At 36.6% G+C, this 16248-nt stretch overlaps 1 protein-coding gene across 11 annotated transcripts in view; it reads right to left on the bottom strand.

Moving 5' to 3' along the window:
• OPA1 (OPA1 mitochondrial dynamin like GTPase) overlaps positions 1-16248 on the bottom strand; it is an 85349-nt gene that overhangs the window by 67372 nt on the left and 1729 nt on the right. For 7 of the 11 annotated variants that reach the window (XR_008297740.1, XR_003420751.2, XR_008297737.1 and 4 more), the window contains exons 2-6: positions 11184-11502; positions 10443-10539; positions 8627-8734; positions 8076-8129; positions 7338-7405 (exon numbers count right to left, since the gene is read on the bottom strand). Coding sequence is in view for 4 of the 11 variants with exons in the window: in XM_027061182.2 (XP_026916983.1) it covers positions 7338-7405; positions 8076-8129; positions 8627-8734; positions 10443-10539; positions 11184-11502 (646 nt within the window). In the remaining 7 variants the exon portion in view is untranslated. The remainder of the gene's footprint in view (positions 1-7337; positions 7406-8075; positions 8130-8626; positions 8735-10442; positions 10540-11183; positions 11503-16248) is intronic. The other 4 variants (XR_008297741.1, XR_008297739.1, XM_027061181.2 and 1 more) reach the window with 1 other exon arrangement.

Raw genomic sequence — 16248 nt, forward strand, 5'->3', positions numbered from 1 at the left:
GACAACAGAGAAAAAGACAACAAAGAATTGAAAATGTCACAAGCCTAATATTTTCTCAATTAGACACCTCAGTGAATGAAGTCACTATTTAATCTGCACAGGAAGAGTGTTCTGGGAAAACAATGAACTCAATTTTTACCAAGTTATAAAAATAGAAAGAGCTAGGAAAACTAATACTCATTAAAATAACCTACATTGGGAGTTTCAAATAGCTTCAGAGCTTTTTAAAATAACTGCCCAAAATATTACATTTTATATAATACAACTAGGAAGTTTCTTGAAATACTGGTTAACATTACATTCAAATTTTAATTAGTAGACTCATCCAGGGGCTTAATAACTTACTTTATTAAGCCAAAGACTTCTATAAATAAAAGTTTTCCAGAAAAGAAGCAAATACAAATAGGATAGCTACTATTATAGTAAAGCATTTTAAATTAAGGGAAAGTATTAGCATATAATTGGGGAATTTTTGTTTGACTCTTAGTTTTAATACATTAGGCCATGCCAACAATAATGAAACTGGATGACTTACTATAAATCAAAGGATGAGACTAGTTGATATTTCTATATGACAAGTGAGAGAACATCAAAACGGCAAGTAACACAACTGAACTGTCAACATCTATTTCCAAATTCAATAGCAGAAAATATATTTATAAAAACCTGTGGCTACCTTTAAAGATATCTCTTTTAAGTTAATACTTTATGGTCATTGATACATCTATCAAAGAAAGACAATGCCAACTGACTACCCTCATCATTTACCTAATTATCTGTCATTTTTTCATTTTCTGTATCATTGCTTTTCATGAAGCAGAAAGAAGAATAATCCAACTTATTTTTAGTCATTTACCATAACAACTTCTAATCATCCGAGTGTTTAGATGTCTCAAAGTAATACCCTTTTAAAGGTTTCCTGTGCTGGCTTATATAGTAGTGTACCTGGGCTTTAATTAACATACCACCAGTACTCTATAAGATGTCAAAGTAGTGAGCAAATATTCCACATTTCTTAACTATGCTTGCTGGTCTATCAGGTACAAGATTTTTTTTTTACTTACAGCTTAAACATCCTTCCCTAATCCATTGCTTCTATCTACATACAAATTATATGGCTAATACTTAATATCTATTACATTATAAGAAAACACCCTCTTTCTAGCAACACTTCACTTTCCTTCCAAGTCTGTTACTGAAGCACTGTTATGTGAAGATAGCTGAAATTAACTGTTACATCCTAAAAAAAGTAGGAAGAAAACAAGAATTAGACACAGAGAAAACTATTCACACTATATTACATGACTAAAGGAGGTTACCTCTATCCAATTTTGGACATCAAATCTCACCCTAAATACTGAGTGATGGGCTACAGGCTATACAGCTTCTGAGCTAAGGCCATGTGGAATAAGGAAGGGAAAGAAATGTGTGTAACTGCTATGCAAGACACATTCCTTAAACAGACAAAATATAATAAATATCTTCCCAAGCTCAGATAGTTTTCTCTCAAGAAACAGCATGTAATTATGTTAAAATCATATACATTAAATATAAAACATAGTAATTGTAAATAATGATAAACAGTAAAAATAAACAACGAACAACTACAGATGATACACTCTCTCAAGAGTTATTGCCAATTTGACACTGCAGCTCTTCCAGTCTCGTATTTCACATACAGTATTGTCAGACTTTTACAAAATTATAACATCAGGTCAAGAAAATCAGTGATAACTCCAAAACCCAAAATATCAACTGAATACGCTGTGAAAATCTAAAAGTTAATGAGTTTGATAGGAAAGATTTTAAGACACTTTAAAATTATTTGTCATTTATATGTGAACACATTTAAGACACTATATTTTTAACAGTATTTTAAACATTATAGCAGAGCTGGACCCTTATCCCGTTCGTATATTTATCTAGCACCTAGAATAACGTCTGACACTTTAGGTATGTGTTACAGCTGATATCTAAATTAGGGCTGAGCACATGTTTGCTCCTTGAATGAATCAAATTATGACCTACTTTTACCTAATAATGTACACAAAGTTTCCAGTATAAAATCCAAATTGGGTTTTGGAACAAATGTGTATTCTGTAAATAAGCTACACATCGGCCCGATGATCTATTTTCCCAGTTTTCACAGTCCTCAGAACAGACTCCACGGAAATTACGGGGAGGAAATTAATCAAATAATGTTAACTGGCAATTAACTGATGGAATAATTCAAATTGTAAGGTAATAATGATCATGGTCATCAACATCACCTTAATTTTTATTATGTGCAGATTTTGTGCTAAAGGGCTACAAAACTCTCAAAACAATCCTATCCAGTAGGGTTTCCCCCTTCTACAAAAGAGGAAATCAGTAACTCAAAGAGTTTGATCTTTTTCAAGATCACCTAGCTCAGAAAGCAGGAAGGACAGGATCTGAATGCAGACAGTGTGACTACAGTTTACACCTGATACCATCCTGTTGACACGATGGTCTAGCTATTTCCAAAGTGGCTTTGATCCCATCAGGTTCAATCCACATTTAAAAAAAGAAAATGGTAACAGTACAACACATCAGAAGGCATATCTGAACTACTAAGAAGATGGGCTGCCTGAATAGTCCACAGAGACCTTAAAGCCTGCAAACGTAAGATACCTGGCCCTTTAAAGAAAAGTGTGCCAACCCTGCTTTATTAGTTTTAAAAGTAACTTGGGTCCAGAAAAGAACTTTATGAAAGTGAAGACTTCTTTCCCCTTTCATTCAAAAATACTCCTAGGCATTAAACTACTTTTCAAAATTTGAATAATTCTATTTGATTAGTTAAAAATAACTATTTTCCGGGGCGCCTGGGTGGCGCAGTCGGTTAAGCGTCCGACTTCAGCCAGGTCACGATCTCGCGGTCCGTGAGCTGGAGCCCCGCGTCGGGCTCTGGGCTGATGGCTCAGAGCCTGGAGCCTGTTTCCGATTCTGTGTCTCCCTCTCTCTCTGCCCCTCCCCCGTTCATGCTCTGTCTCTCTCTGTCCCAAAAATAAATAAACGTTGAAAAAAAAAATTAAAAAAAAAAACAAAACTATTTTCCTATTTTTCCCCTCCCACTAATACATAACTCTGCTCAAGGTATTTATGGCCAACTGAAAAAGGTCAATTAATGGATAGCAGAAGGAAATACATCTTTCCATTTGGATCATCCACCTTGCTTCAGTTCAGAAATACCATTTCTTATTTTAATACTTGGACAATTTCTACAATGGATAATTTTGAGATGAACAAATCAGTCTATTACTGATAGTTACTATCAATATTACAACTTCTGCCAAATCCCTTTTGTTCTAAATTGTCACCTAAAAACAGTATTATGTACACAGTATATACTTACTTAATGTTTCTTAAATGACATAAAAGCACAGTGTGCTTATGAAGCAATAAAATAAGATTGCCTGGTTTGCCATTCCACTTTTTTTCAGGCAGATTTTCCCGGCTTTTCTTTCTCTGATCCCTCTGCCTCCCAACTACCACACTCTAGTGCACAAGTGGGTTGGCTTCCTGGCTAAGAGTCTAACCTAGTACAGTTGCTACTTAGCTGCTCAGGAAACAAGTTTACTGATCTGTGGTTACTTGATGATATTGGTTGTGAGAATTTCATTTTGCCCAAGTTACTACAGTATTTGTTGCATGAGGAGTCCTAGAAATGTAAATCCTACTTAAGCAACACTGCTTCATTACAGTTTAGAACACCAAGGACATATACCACTGTCACATTCTTGTTCTCCTCAGTAGGTGCCCAATATCAAAGGCCAAGAGAAATTCACAGGTGATCAGATCAAAACACCTATTATATAAAATTTGGGGGCCTACCAGTTGGCATGAAGTTCATTTACTTCAATTAGCCTCTCTTTTGCTGTGTCAATTTTGCTAAAAGCTCTGCTTTATCCTCGGTGTTCTGAGGACAGAGATTTTATGACAGAAATAGGCCATTAAAGAATGTAAACCAAAGTAAATAGTGTTTCCTCTGGCATCTGTTTTCATTCTTTAGAGTATAATTAATGGAACTAAAATGGTTATGGAAGGCTTCACGAAGGGGACAACAGAGCCTAGGCTTTAAGGATGAGTAAAAATTAGAAGAGGGAAAACAGAGATTTCAGCTGGGAGGTACAAGAGAAATAAAGCCACAAAAAAGGAATTAGCATAACATGTAAAAAGGAAGAACTTTAATTACTGTCTAATAATTATATTTAAAATAATAATTCCACCCTTCATGATTTGGACTTTTAAAAGGTCCTTCAAATATTTTCCATAAACTATAAATGTATTTGTAATCTTCAGAATGACCATGTTGCTTACTTCTGTGAAATGTTCATGAGCTATCAGAAACATGATAAAACAAAAGCACAAATATAATGTCTCATTTAATTTTCACTAGAACAGACAATCTTACCGAATCTAAAACAGAAGATTCACTAAGTGGTCCTGTCACCTGTCTATGTTATGATCAATATAAGGAAATCTACAGATTTACAAATTATTCATTAAAATAGGCTCACCACTTCAATTTTCAATTTGCCTTCAGGTAGTTCTGAAGGTCTCCAGGTCTCAAGGATATTATTCAGTTCACGAAGGGCTCTAATATTTTTCTCCAGTGGACACAAATTTTAAAATTTCTGATTAACGAAAAACATTCCTTGAAAAGTGTTTTCAATATTTTTCCAGTTTTTAATTTACTGATAATACATACCAGAACTTCTGGTCAACATGATAGACATACCTACCGTCTACAAACTGAATGGATATAGATCCAGACAAAGTCAAAGAAACTGATGTTTATGGTAGCTGGTACAGTATTACGCAGAAATACATGTCTTCTGCTTTTTTAGACTTTCTGAAGACCTCAATTACAACTTTTCCAGAGTGCCTAAAAGTCTAGTGACCCCAAACTGGGAGCCACAGGTAGTCAGGTCACAGTGTTATCCATTCTGTTGGACTCAACTCAAACAATCTGACATGTGTGTGCTCTCAATTCTATCACTCTCGCTTCAGTTGACTTCGCAGGTCCTAACTTCTTCTACCTGCCCACACTCTCCACATGTGTTCTTCTATCAGAAAGGACAAATTTCCTTTTTTAGTTCTAGTTGTAGAAATGTTTTCAGTTTATTACTTAAAAAAGAAAAAAAAAAGAAATCGGATTCACATTTACTTTTACATTTCTAGTATAAATCTGGCCAGAAATTTTGGTACAAACCAGACAACCATTAAGCTAATGCATGACTGCTTAGTGTATTCAAACTCTAAATACCACCTTCTATCTGGGACTCTCAGACAACATTCTGAACCATCAAAAAAGTATCAACTAATCTCTGGATGTCATCCTATCACCTGTGACTACTACTCAAATTTTCAAACTTAACATTTTAGAGTAATTTCAAAAAGACTTCTGCGAAGAAAGTCTCTCCTTCCGTGCTCACATTCAGCCATTAATTTGTAGATAAGTCTACTAAAGTCAGTTTATTTGCATCTTGCCTGAGTGGTTCATCATCTTCAAGTATTACAGATAAAAGTCAAGCCTTGAAACACATAATGCTGCACATTAACAGAATTTAAAACCACTAGTTGAGGCTGGAAATACTTTTCTGTATAGTAAATTTTTATACTAGCATTGACTACAATTTAACTTAGCCTGTATTGAAAACAGCCTAATTAAAACTCTAGATTTAGTAATAATTGCTAGGTTTTTAATGGGCAACATAATCATCATAAAGTATGAAAAGTTAAAAGGAAATAGTATATGAGGGTATTTACCTTCAAGTAAATTATGAAATAAAGCAATAAATTTGCTTTCATGTCTACTGTATAAAATAAAATCTGTGAATATAATTAAATTCCCAGTGATCCACTCTCTTCTATATTGCAGAGCTACTCATCATTTGTCAAGTATTCATTCAGCACTTTAGCAGGATTTTAAGGAAATTATGTGAGTTAGACCCTGAAACAGGTTTCTCATTCACCAAAGTGATCCTAGACCATACCAGAGAATACCAGAGGCAGACCTCACCTACCTTATCTAGGCAAAAAGAAACCACACCGCTAATCCTATAAGAGAGCTTCCTTTCCCCCTTAGATTAGTGTCTCTCTACATATAAAATCTACCTGCATTAAGGGCCAAGTCTTTGGTTTGAAATAAGCTGTGCATAATAGGCTAATTTCTATTAAAACTTTTCCCCCCAGTAGCATGAATAGTCAAGTGTTCCTTTGGTTAAAATGCCAATGGAAAAGGTATCAACTTAAAAGGCAAACACATGTACACACATACACACATACACACACATTTTAAAATAAGTTTTCTCCAAAAGAAAGATCTAGTTAAAAGGCAAGAGAAAAATCTTTTGAAATACTAGAATTTAAACTTGGAATATCATGTAAAAAGTTCAAAGATAAAGGACAAAGAGAGAGATGGAAACCTATACATAGGAAGTATTTTCTTTCCACTTTCAAAATAAACATAAAATTATTTCCTTTCAATTTACAAAAACCATAATAACTTTCAGTATAAAAGCTACATACTCCATACTTAATTTTTAAATGTTCATAGAACATGTTTTTCAAATATCTATTTACCTACATTTTTTTAAGAAAAACTTGCAAGGAATCAGTTAACTTACCAATTCCAAAAGATGAAAAAATGAAGACTAAGAAAATGTCAAGTTAACATATGAATATAAATAGAGCAATGAATGTGTTATTTTAATTAGCAATTCTCCTAAAACTTTCATATGGATTTAAAACAAGTATTGAAATTAACACACCCTAAATAACTCCAAACACAATTGCTATTAATGTCACAGAATCAATTTATCCCCTAATAACCCATTTCCTACTCCTTTAATATTTCCCTAAGCGTGTGCCATGAAACATTAGTCCCTAAAATACATTTCACAAAAAAGGGTTCTGTTGCTAAATAAATCTGGAAAACTCTGTACACTTTGACTTCTCCTGGGATTTATAATACACATAAGTATGTGAGGTCTGAGAAATCCCAAGGAAAAGAAAAGCCTGCTTGTTTTATTTATATCAGCTTTCCCACACATATTTAACAACAAGACCCTTTGTTGAAGCCAATCCTTGAAACTAATATTTCACAACATATTTGAAGGCAATGAGCTTCTCCAATTATATTTCCAGAACTGTCACACAATACCTTTCACTTTGTACCAAGATTAACAACACCTCTACTTAGATGCTTTTATATTTGCTCCTCAGATGTTACCATTTTCAAACCTTTCATGTAGGTGAAAACTTTTTTTAACTCTTTCAGACTACCTGTGTGAAGAATTCTCCCTTATACTTACCTTTCTATAATGCTTGTCACTTTCAGATCCGTGATCTGTTGCTCTGAATGCTGTTTCTCCAGGTGAACCTTAAAGATAAATAAGCAGTCCTTTAAATTCTCCAGTGATATCAACAGCCGAAATTCCAAATTACGTCTAATTTAAAGGCAAATGGACTTTTATAAAACCCACTTTTTTGAAAATTAAAAACTATTCTTATTTTAAGGAACACATTGATAACCTACACAAAAAAACCTTTGTAAATATTATAGGACATGTTTAACCTATTTAAAAACAAATCACTGAAAATTACAATTAAAAAAGACAATTTCTGATGAAGATAATTTTCCAGGAGAGTACTTACAGTTCAGTCCTATATCACTGCTGTTACAGACCACATATGATAACAAAATAAATTTAAAATGTCAAAGGGTGACAGGACAGATGAAACAAACTAAAATTACTTTTCATTTCAATTATCAGAAATGATCAGATCAATTTCAAGAAAATATTTTGGTTAAACAAACTTTCTTTTTAATACTTTTAATCTTATAGAAACGTATTTAGGAATTTTAGTTTTACTGCAAGATAATTATTTTATTATTTTCACCTGTAAGATAAGGAATTTGCCCAATAGAGTTCTGGAGTTTTAAAATTCAGCATAAGCAGCATAAATTTGGTCTGCAATTTATTTGCAACTAGTTTATTAGAAGCATTTAAAAGGCATGTTAAGGTCAGCAAAAATGTCTGTTTACACACCTAACAAGAGAAGTAGGTCAGAAGCTCCTATGACTTCACTAACCAATTTGTGACCTGTGAAAAATCAGCAAAAGGGGAAATAGAAATGTAAAATTTGACAGGAATGAGCAAACAAATGTCTGAGATCTGAGTTATATCATGATAGGGTGTGAGTTGGGCAAATACGCCAAGATCAACCTTAGTAAATTCTACTCATTACGGCCCATCATAATTAAATTTGTTTTAAAAATCACCAAATCAGTTCTAACCAATTATGAAAAGCAAGCACATAGGAAGTCTAACCTACTTGTCAGGAACAAGAGATCGTTTTTTCCCTCACTGACTAAAGCCAAGTATGTTTAACCTCTTACAAATTTTCATTTTGTTGCACTAACCAAAATTTAAAACCACTGAGCAACAAAACTTTGTGTATCTGTTTTTTCAAAAATTTGTTTTTCATTTGTACTAGATGTTTTCATTTAAAAGATACGAATAAACAAATGAATACATCTTAGTATTTTTCCTCTGGGTCTTCTGACATTTTAAGTGAGATCAAACGGGTCCTTCCTTACCTGTGGTGAAAAAGTCCTTCAGTAAACTGAGGCTTTCAACAATTTTATCAAAGTCAGGTGCCAATTTTGCAAGGTCGTCTGAATTAGGAAGTGCTTTTCTAATTTTCTCTGGAGAACAAACAAAATTCTCAAAATAAGAATTTGACTATTAAAACACTGACAAAATAGAAATAATCATCATATATAAACTTAAAATATTTTTCTATTTTTCTCCCTATTACAACTATAATTGTATCTGAGACAATATGTCATTGTGATGATATTCCACAGGCCATGAAATGTTTTTAAAAAGAGTCACCAGATGTATGGCTTAGATGGAAACTTTTCATTTATAAGTTAGCCAGGAACTATAAGCACTGTATTAACAATGTTAATGCTGTATTGGAATCAGAAGTACTTTTAAGGAGAAAGTCACAGCAAAGAGGCCAAGAATCAAAGAAAATACAGAAAAACACCTCTTGAAACACCTGGTCCAAACTCAAAGACAGTAATGAAATAAAAAATAGAATTCCATTACTTTTTTCCATCCTTTCACAGACTCTAAGAAAATTCACACTTGTTAACATTTGGAAATAACTGTCTAAGAACCCATGGTAAACTTCGGTTTTATTTCTGCTGATTTTATTTATAAAATGGTCAAAGTATTCATTTTTGTTTACGAAAATTTTGACGCTCAATTTTGTCAAAGTTTGGTACAACAGTACAGTATCTTCTAAATTAGAATATGCTTTTCTTAATTTTCTCTGCAGAGGACTAAAATACATAAATATTCTCAAAATAAAGAGTATGTCAGATATTATTCTAAATGCTGTTACGGCACTCCCCTGTTTAATCCTCAAGGCAGCCCTACAGAACAGTTATCATCAAACCCACTTTACAGGTGAGGAACTGGGGCACTGAGGTTAAGTAGATGAGCCTGCACAACAGCAAAGAAGCAGGGAGTCAGGCTTGAGGCTGGCCAGTGCAGCTTCAGAACCCGACCCTCAGCCCCACACTGTGGTGCTGGCAAATACATCAAGGTAAAAGCTCTCCTCACGAATATTAGAAAAACATGGAAAGAATGCTACAGATTCCTGCAGATCCCTCTGTCAGTGCAGCACGGTTTTATCTTTAAGAGCTGTAAGTGCATGTAGAGAGTAATTCCACCCCCATATGCACCTAAGAAATTAAACAAACTCTAAAAAAAAAAAAAAAAAAGACTGAGGAAAGTAATTCCATTAAAAGAAAATTTTGTTTAAATCATCATAACATAATGGCAATCAGAACTATCAGATATACTTTTTTCTAATCTACCTATTATAGAAAAAGGTGAACAGTACCTGACTATGGCAAGAAATTATTACAGACTCTAGCGGGCTTTGAGGGACTTGGCTACAAAAAGTAGAAGTCACCAAGGTATCCAATAAAAAGTAACTAGTGAGGTGGGTTATGGTGCATCTGCTCTGGGTGAGAATACAGAACACTGAAAGTGATGTTCAGAGAGGCTGCTTTGGCTAACAAATGTGTTGGGCAGGAAAAGAAGCCAAAGTATATACTGTTGCCATATAACTTTTAAAAAGGAAACTAAAATAATAACCACATACACAGACTAGGTTCAATTAAAAGAAAATGTCCATGAGGATAGTAGTAGCTATGTGAAAGTGATGGACGAAGGGGTTATTTTTTTTCTACCAGTTTTTTCTTTGATATTCTATTACTTTTATCATTAAAACTGCTACACAGTGAACTCATGAGTTAAGAAACTATCTCAATACCACTATTTCTCTTTCCTGAAGATATGACCAAAAAAACGTATTTTAACGTTGATGATACAAACCTAAATCAATATACTCATCAATCTCCCACACAATGTCAGGCACAATCCATTTATAGTCACTGAGGTCAGGTATCATATCTTTCCACTGATCAAAAGTCTAAAAGAAAAGAAAATATGCCAATCGAATGTTCTGAATGTCATACAAAAAATAAAGAAAAACCACCTTAATTTATCTAATTAAAACATGCTAGTCTACAAAGAGCGATACATTATGGTCAAAATTTTTGGAAACAAAATAGCCTCAGTTCCTTTGAAAACAAATTAGTAGGCAAGCGTATAGAACATGTAAGCGTCCTTTTACTAAATATGGAAAATGTAAAAATTGAAAATATATTCTTACTTCAAATAGGCTTCATGATTTACCTAAACAATACTGTGGAACAGAAGAAACACAAACCAGGGGTCAGGACACCTTGCCTCTGCTCCCAAAGCTGCCCCAAAGTGGTTGTGTTAGCATGACACCTACTTTCCTGTCTGTGCTACTAAGTGGCAAGCTGAAAATCAAAGCCAGGTGACCTCACCCCACCCTAGTGCTCCTTCCACTAGGCCATTCTCACCTACTGTAATTATAACCAAGATTCAAAGAGCATTTTCCTATTTGCAACGTTAATTTAGCACATGGTAGAGACACACCATAAATTTTTAAATATTCTACTGCACTAAAGAAAAACAATTTGTGTTATAAGACCTTCAAATAATCATGCTAAAATAACTGGAAAAGCAGTGGAAAGTTCTACTCACTTTTTTGGCTGTATAGCCACCGCCAACAGCAGATCCTAGTATGAGATATCGAAGTTTTAAGAGTCTTGCAGCTAATCTCGCTGGCCAAAAATTCCTGCGAGGCTGGTAGCCATATTTAATTGGAGAAAGCTTCAATTTACGTAACGGAAGGTTAGCTAAAGAGGAGAACTGATGAAATGATGTCCGGAATTGGGGTCTTTGAAGCTTTAAGGTAGGATGATGTGAATGATAAACACTTCGTGAAACCAGATGCAGTTTTTGTAGTGGTAAGCTTCCTTTGATTCCAGAGCTACGTTTCACTAAGGATTGGCAGACCTCACTGAAAAGAAAACCAAAATGGGACAAAGATCAGACCGGGTAACAATGAGAAGGAAACGACATAAAAAGAGCAGTATGCACAAGAGAAAATGCACATGGGTGCATGTGACCAAGCACACGACATCATACCATAGCTTACATTAACCACTTACTCCATTTCCAGGCACTGCTGCGGCATGTGCTACCTCATTTAATCCTGCTAAAAATCCTACGATGAAAGTATTAGTATTACCTCCATCCTACCAACAAGGAAAAGATGGCGCGCACACACACACACACACACACACACACACACACACACACACACAACTTGTCTAAGTGCACACTTATATGAAGATTCAAACTGACGCAGTGGGACTCCAGAGCCCTCCCTCTCATGTACTACATGCAGGCTATCCCAATCCAAGGAATTGAGATGAAAAGAAAAAAGGCAGAGACTTATTTTATTAACTGCTATTCACTGTCAGTAAAAGTGAAAACAAAATGAATGCAAACCTGCTTTCAAACACAAAAATTCCAGCAGCTTAGAACAGCTATTCTTTGGTCTCTCCTCTACGTCTCATGATCCTGAGACAGCCCAGGGATGGAAATAAGGAAAAAATCATTACCACATAAAGTACCTGGCTGAAAGTTTCTGAGTAGAGTAAGTAAGAGCAATCAAACAGCAATGAAAGAAGGTTATTAAAGGCAACGTCCTACAGACTGAATGTTTGTGTCCCCCCAAAATTTGTATGTGGAAGCCTAATCCCCAACATGAAGTATTTGGAAGTGAGGCCTTTACGAGATAATTTGGTTTATTTGTAGTCATGGATGTGCCCATGTGTTGGGTGCCCTTATAAGGAGATGAAGAGCACAGATTTCTCTGTCATGTGAGGACACAGAAAAAAGATGCCCCCACCTAGGAACCAGGAAGTGATTCCTCAGCAGACATCAAATATGCCGGCACTTTGATCTTGGAGCTCACAGCCTCCAGAACTGTGAGAAATAAATGTTTTCCCATTGAAGCCGCCCAGTGTTTGGTAATTTGGGGAGCAATAAGGCGATCATGTATCAGTTGCACAGATACAAGAGAAGACACTAAAGTGAGGTGGCAGCACTAAGAAAGGAAAGGGAAAGGCAGATACCAGAATGATGGACTAGACACAGGAGACAAGGAAAAGAGTAAATAGTAATCCTAACGTTTTAGCTGGGAGACTAAGATTACTACACTTACAGATATAAAACAATCAAGAGCCAAACCAACTGGGGGAATAGCCCACGGCTTCATAACACTTGGCTCAAACTTCTTTCAACCCTGTCCTTATAGCCAGACACTTAGTGTTTTGAGTCAGATAAACTTTGGTTCCAGTTCCAGTTTCACTGCTTACTCATGTGCAATCAAGGGCAAATTATGAATTTACCAAAGCCTCAGTTTTTTTAATCTGTTAAAACAGGATTACGTCTACATCAGAGTTATTGTCAATAATCACTAATTCAAGTATCTTCTTCTCAGACCATAATCCCCTTCACTACAACCATCTTTGGCCCTGTAGGAACAGCCAGGTCATGGATACTTCTATCTTCTCCCTAACCTATCAGTCTCCACCTTATCTATTTACCTAGTTAGCCTGGTTCATAGTCTTAAAGGCTCTTTTGCAAATACTCTAAACTCCCTTGCCCTCTGACTTTCTGTTACACTTGTTTGGCAATATGCAAACCCTGGATGAACCTTATTATCACTTTAAGCCTGTACCAAGGGAATGAAGCACTACTGAAGAAAGTCACACCCAATTGGACAGACATCTCAGCTAGGCCCTAAAAACAGCTTGGCCATCTTACTTTTTATCAATTCATTCTTCCACTATCTGCTAGGACTATTTCAGATGTTCCCCACCCACCTCTACCCTCCCACATCTCTCCTTGTTTCCTCCGACTCTTGGGAGAAAATGGAAGCCATCAGAGGGACACAAGCTGTTGCTTACCTACCGCATTGACACCCACCCTCCTCCACAAGCCCTGTAAGATTACAGTAAGGAAGTACTCTTCTGCCTTTTAAAGGCAAATCCCTGTTTCCTCTGAATTCCTCCTTTCTTTTCAGGAATCACTAGTCAAGTCTCTGTCAGTTTAAAGGAGAGAAAGACAGACCCCAGTTCCCTGCTCTAGCTCCTCTATTAAAAGCCAAACCAACCTGATTTCCATTTGTCTCACTTCAGTGAAACAGCCCTCACCGAGTGCCCTGAAGGCTTCCAGTGGGCATTTGTTTTTTCGATTCGCATTTTCTTTGTCTCGGCAATATCTGACACCATTGACACCCCCTCCTTGTTGGAACGCCCTCAATCTCCGCAGTCTCTAGCTTTACTCCTACTCGCTGGCCACTCCTTTTCAGGCACCTCCTCCCCAACAACCTTTTAAATGTTGGGAGTTCATCGGGCTTAGATGTAAAGTCACTTGTCTTCTCAGTCTACCCATTCTTCCCAGGCAACCTTATCCACACCCATCTCCTCAACTGCCATCTGCATATCCACATTTCTCAAAACTTGTACGTCTAGTACAAACAGTTAAGTTCCAGATCCTTGTGTCCAACTGCCTACTGAACACCACCCCTTAGATATCAAAGGAGTACCTCAAATTCAAGATGTTCAAATCCATGCTATCTCTCCTCCGTCCCTCCCAAACCCTGGCCCCCGTCCAGGACTTCCTATTTCAGGAAAAAGCACAAGCACCTATTCAGTCGCATAAGCCACAAACTTGGGCTCATTCTTGATACTTTCCTCATCCTCAAGTTCTGTTCATTCTACTTCCAGCATACATCTCCAGCCTTCCACTCTCCCATCTCCACTACCACCATGCCTCGCCTGGGCTCGCAACAACAGTCTGGACTGAGGTGTTCTCCACAGCACAACAGGGCACTCTTCTGAAATGTCAACCTGATCACTGTCACTCACATGGGTCAATCTCCCTCAATGTCTCCTCCTGCATTTAGAATAAAAATCCAAACTCCTGGTCTATAAAGCCCTGCCTCTCTCCCTCTAACCTCAGAGCTCTACCCAGACCAATGTTCACGTAGCTCCTCGACTGTGCCATAATCCTTCCCATCTCAGGGCCTTGATGCCCACTGTGCTTGGGCAAACCCTTCTACCTTCTTAACTCCTGTTACTCCTGTGAACTCTGGTCACTAATGGTTTCACCTCAGTATCCCTTTCTCTCCTGGCATCGACATTCTCACTCGAGTTCCTCTGCTACAGTTCTTAGTTCCCTGCACTTTTCTTTAGGGCACATAAAATTTGTTTAACATAATAATGTAATTATTGCATTAATATTTGTCTCTACTAATAAACTATAATCTTCATAAGGCCAGGGAGGGGTCTTGTCTGTTTTGCTTACCATTGTATTTCTAAAGCCTAGCCCAATGCTTCACAAGCAGTAGACACTTAATACATCTGCTGAATAAACATATGTTATTGGGAGAACAAAACCAAAACAAAAGGTGAAAGAACCTAGCAATGACCACACAGTAAGTGCTCAATAAATGTCATTTCAACAATAACTGCCCTAGCCTCTACTAATGTATTCATGAGTAGTCCTTTATCCCTCAAAAGTTGTTTGCTTTTTTAAAGAAAGTAGTTAATCTAAATATATATCCAAATAGATAAACTCCAGACCCAAGTAGTCATATTGCTAAGATGTTTTGGCTTTTCGTTGTTTTCTTCCTTTTTTATTCCCAAACCTCTAAAATCCCTGTTTCCACAATGGTGGCAACAACAGCTGTGGGTGACACCAAGAAAAAAGAGTATTTGGTTGTCCAAATCAGGAACCACATGTAAAATGTTCTTCAATCAATCCCCTGGAAAAGCTAATTGACTCAAAACAAAATCCTAGTACTTGGGAAGGTATCCTCAAGTATTATTTCCAGAGCTTCCAATTCATGGTGGTACTCTAAAAGATCAATGCTCATACAGGAGAGACTCTTTTCCACAAAAGGGTCCTCTTGAGATATAGGTAAGAGAGTAAAAAGAGGAGAAGAAATTGAGATTTACTGAAGCACCATCTGGGGAAAGGCTGTGTCACCCTCAGTCCAGTGCAGCTGAATGTTAAAATATGAACACTTGCCCCCAGGATGAACAATCTACCAGGGAGGAGCTAAAGCTCATGTGTGTGTGGGGTGCAGGGCAGGGAAGGTCTGGGAAGAAAAGAAAAACAGGATACCTACAAACACAGAGAAATCAGATTGTCCCAACAGTCTGTATTCCGTGTTCGTTGACAAAGGATGCCAGAAAAAAATGTGGTAGTGCCTTTACAGTTCTGAAGGAAAAGTATTTTGAATACAGACTTCTACATTTGGCCAAAGTGAAAATCAAATGTGATGCAAAGCAAGCTCCTCTGCTGCCCCCGAAACCATCTATTCTCTCTCCTCTACCATCTCTTTTAACCTATGCATCATTTCCTAATACAGAATTCTCTTTTCAACAAGTTTACACAAATATTTATTGCACCTAAATATGGGAGTATGTATTTAGATATGTATGTCAAAAAATGTTTATGTTCCCATCTGTTTAAGAATGGGAATTCAGGGACACCTGGGTGGCTCAGTCAGTTAAGGGTCTGACTTCAGTTCAGGTCATGACTTCACAGTTTGTGGGTTCCAGCCCCATGTCGGGCTCTGTGCTGACAGCTCAGAACCTGGAGCCTGCTTCAGATTCTGTGTCTCCCTGTCTCTCTCTGCCCCTCCCCTGCTTGCACTTGGTCTCTCTCTCAAAAATAAATAAAC

This window comes from Acinonyx jubatus, chromosome C2 (genome assembly GCF_027475565.1).
Source record: "Acinonyx jubatus isolate Ajub_Pintada_27869175 chromosome C2, VMU_Ajub_asm_v1.0, whole genome shotgun sequence".
Lineage (NCBI taxonomy): Eukaryota > Metazoa > Chordata > Mammalia > Carnivora > Felidae > Acinonyx > Acinonyx jubatus.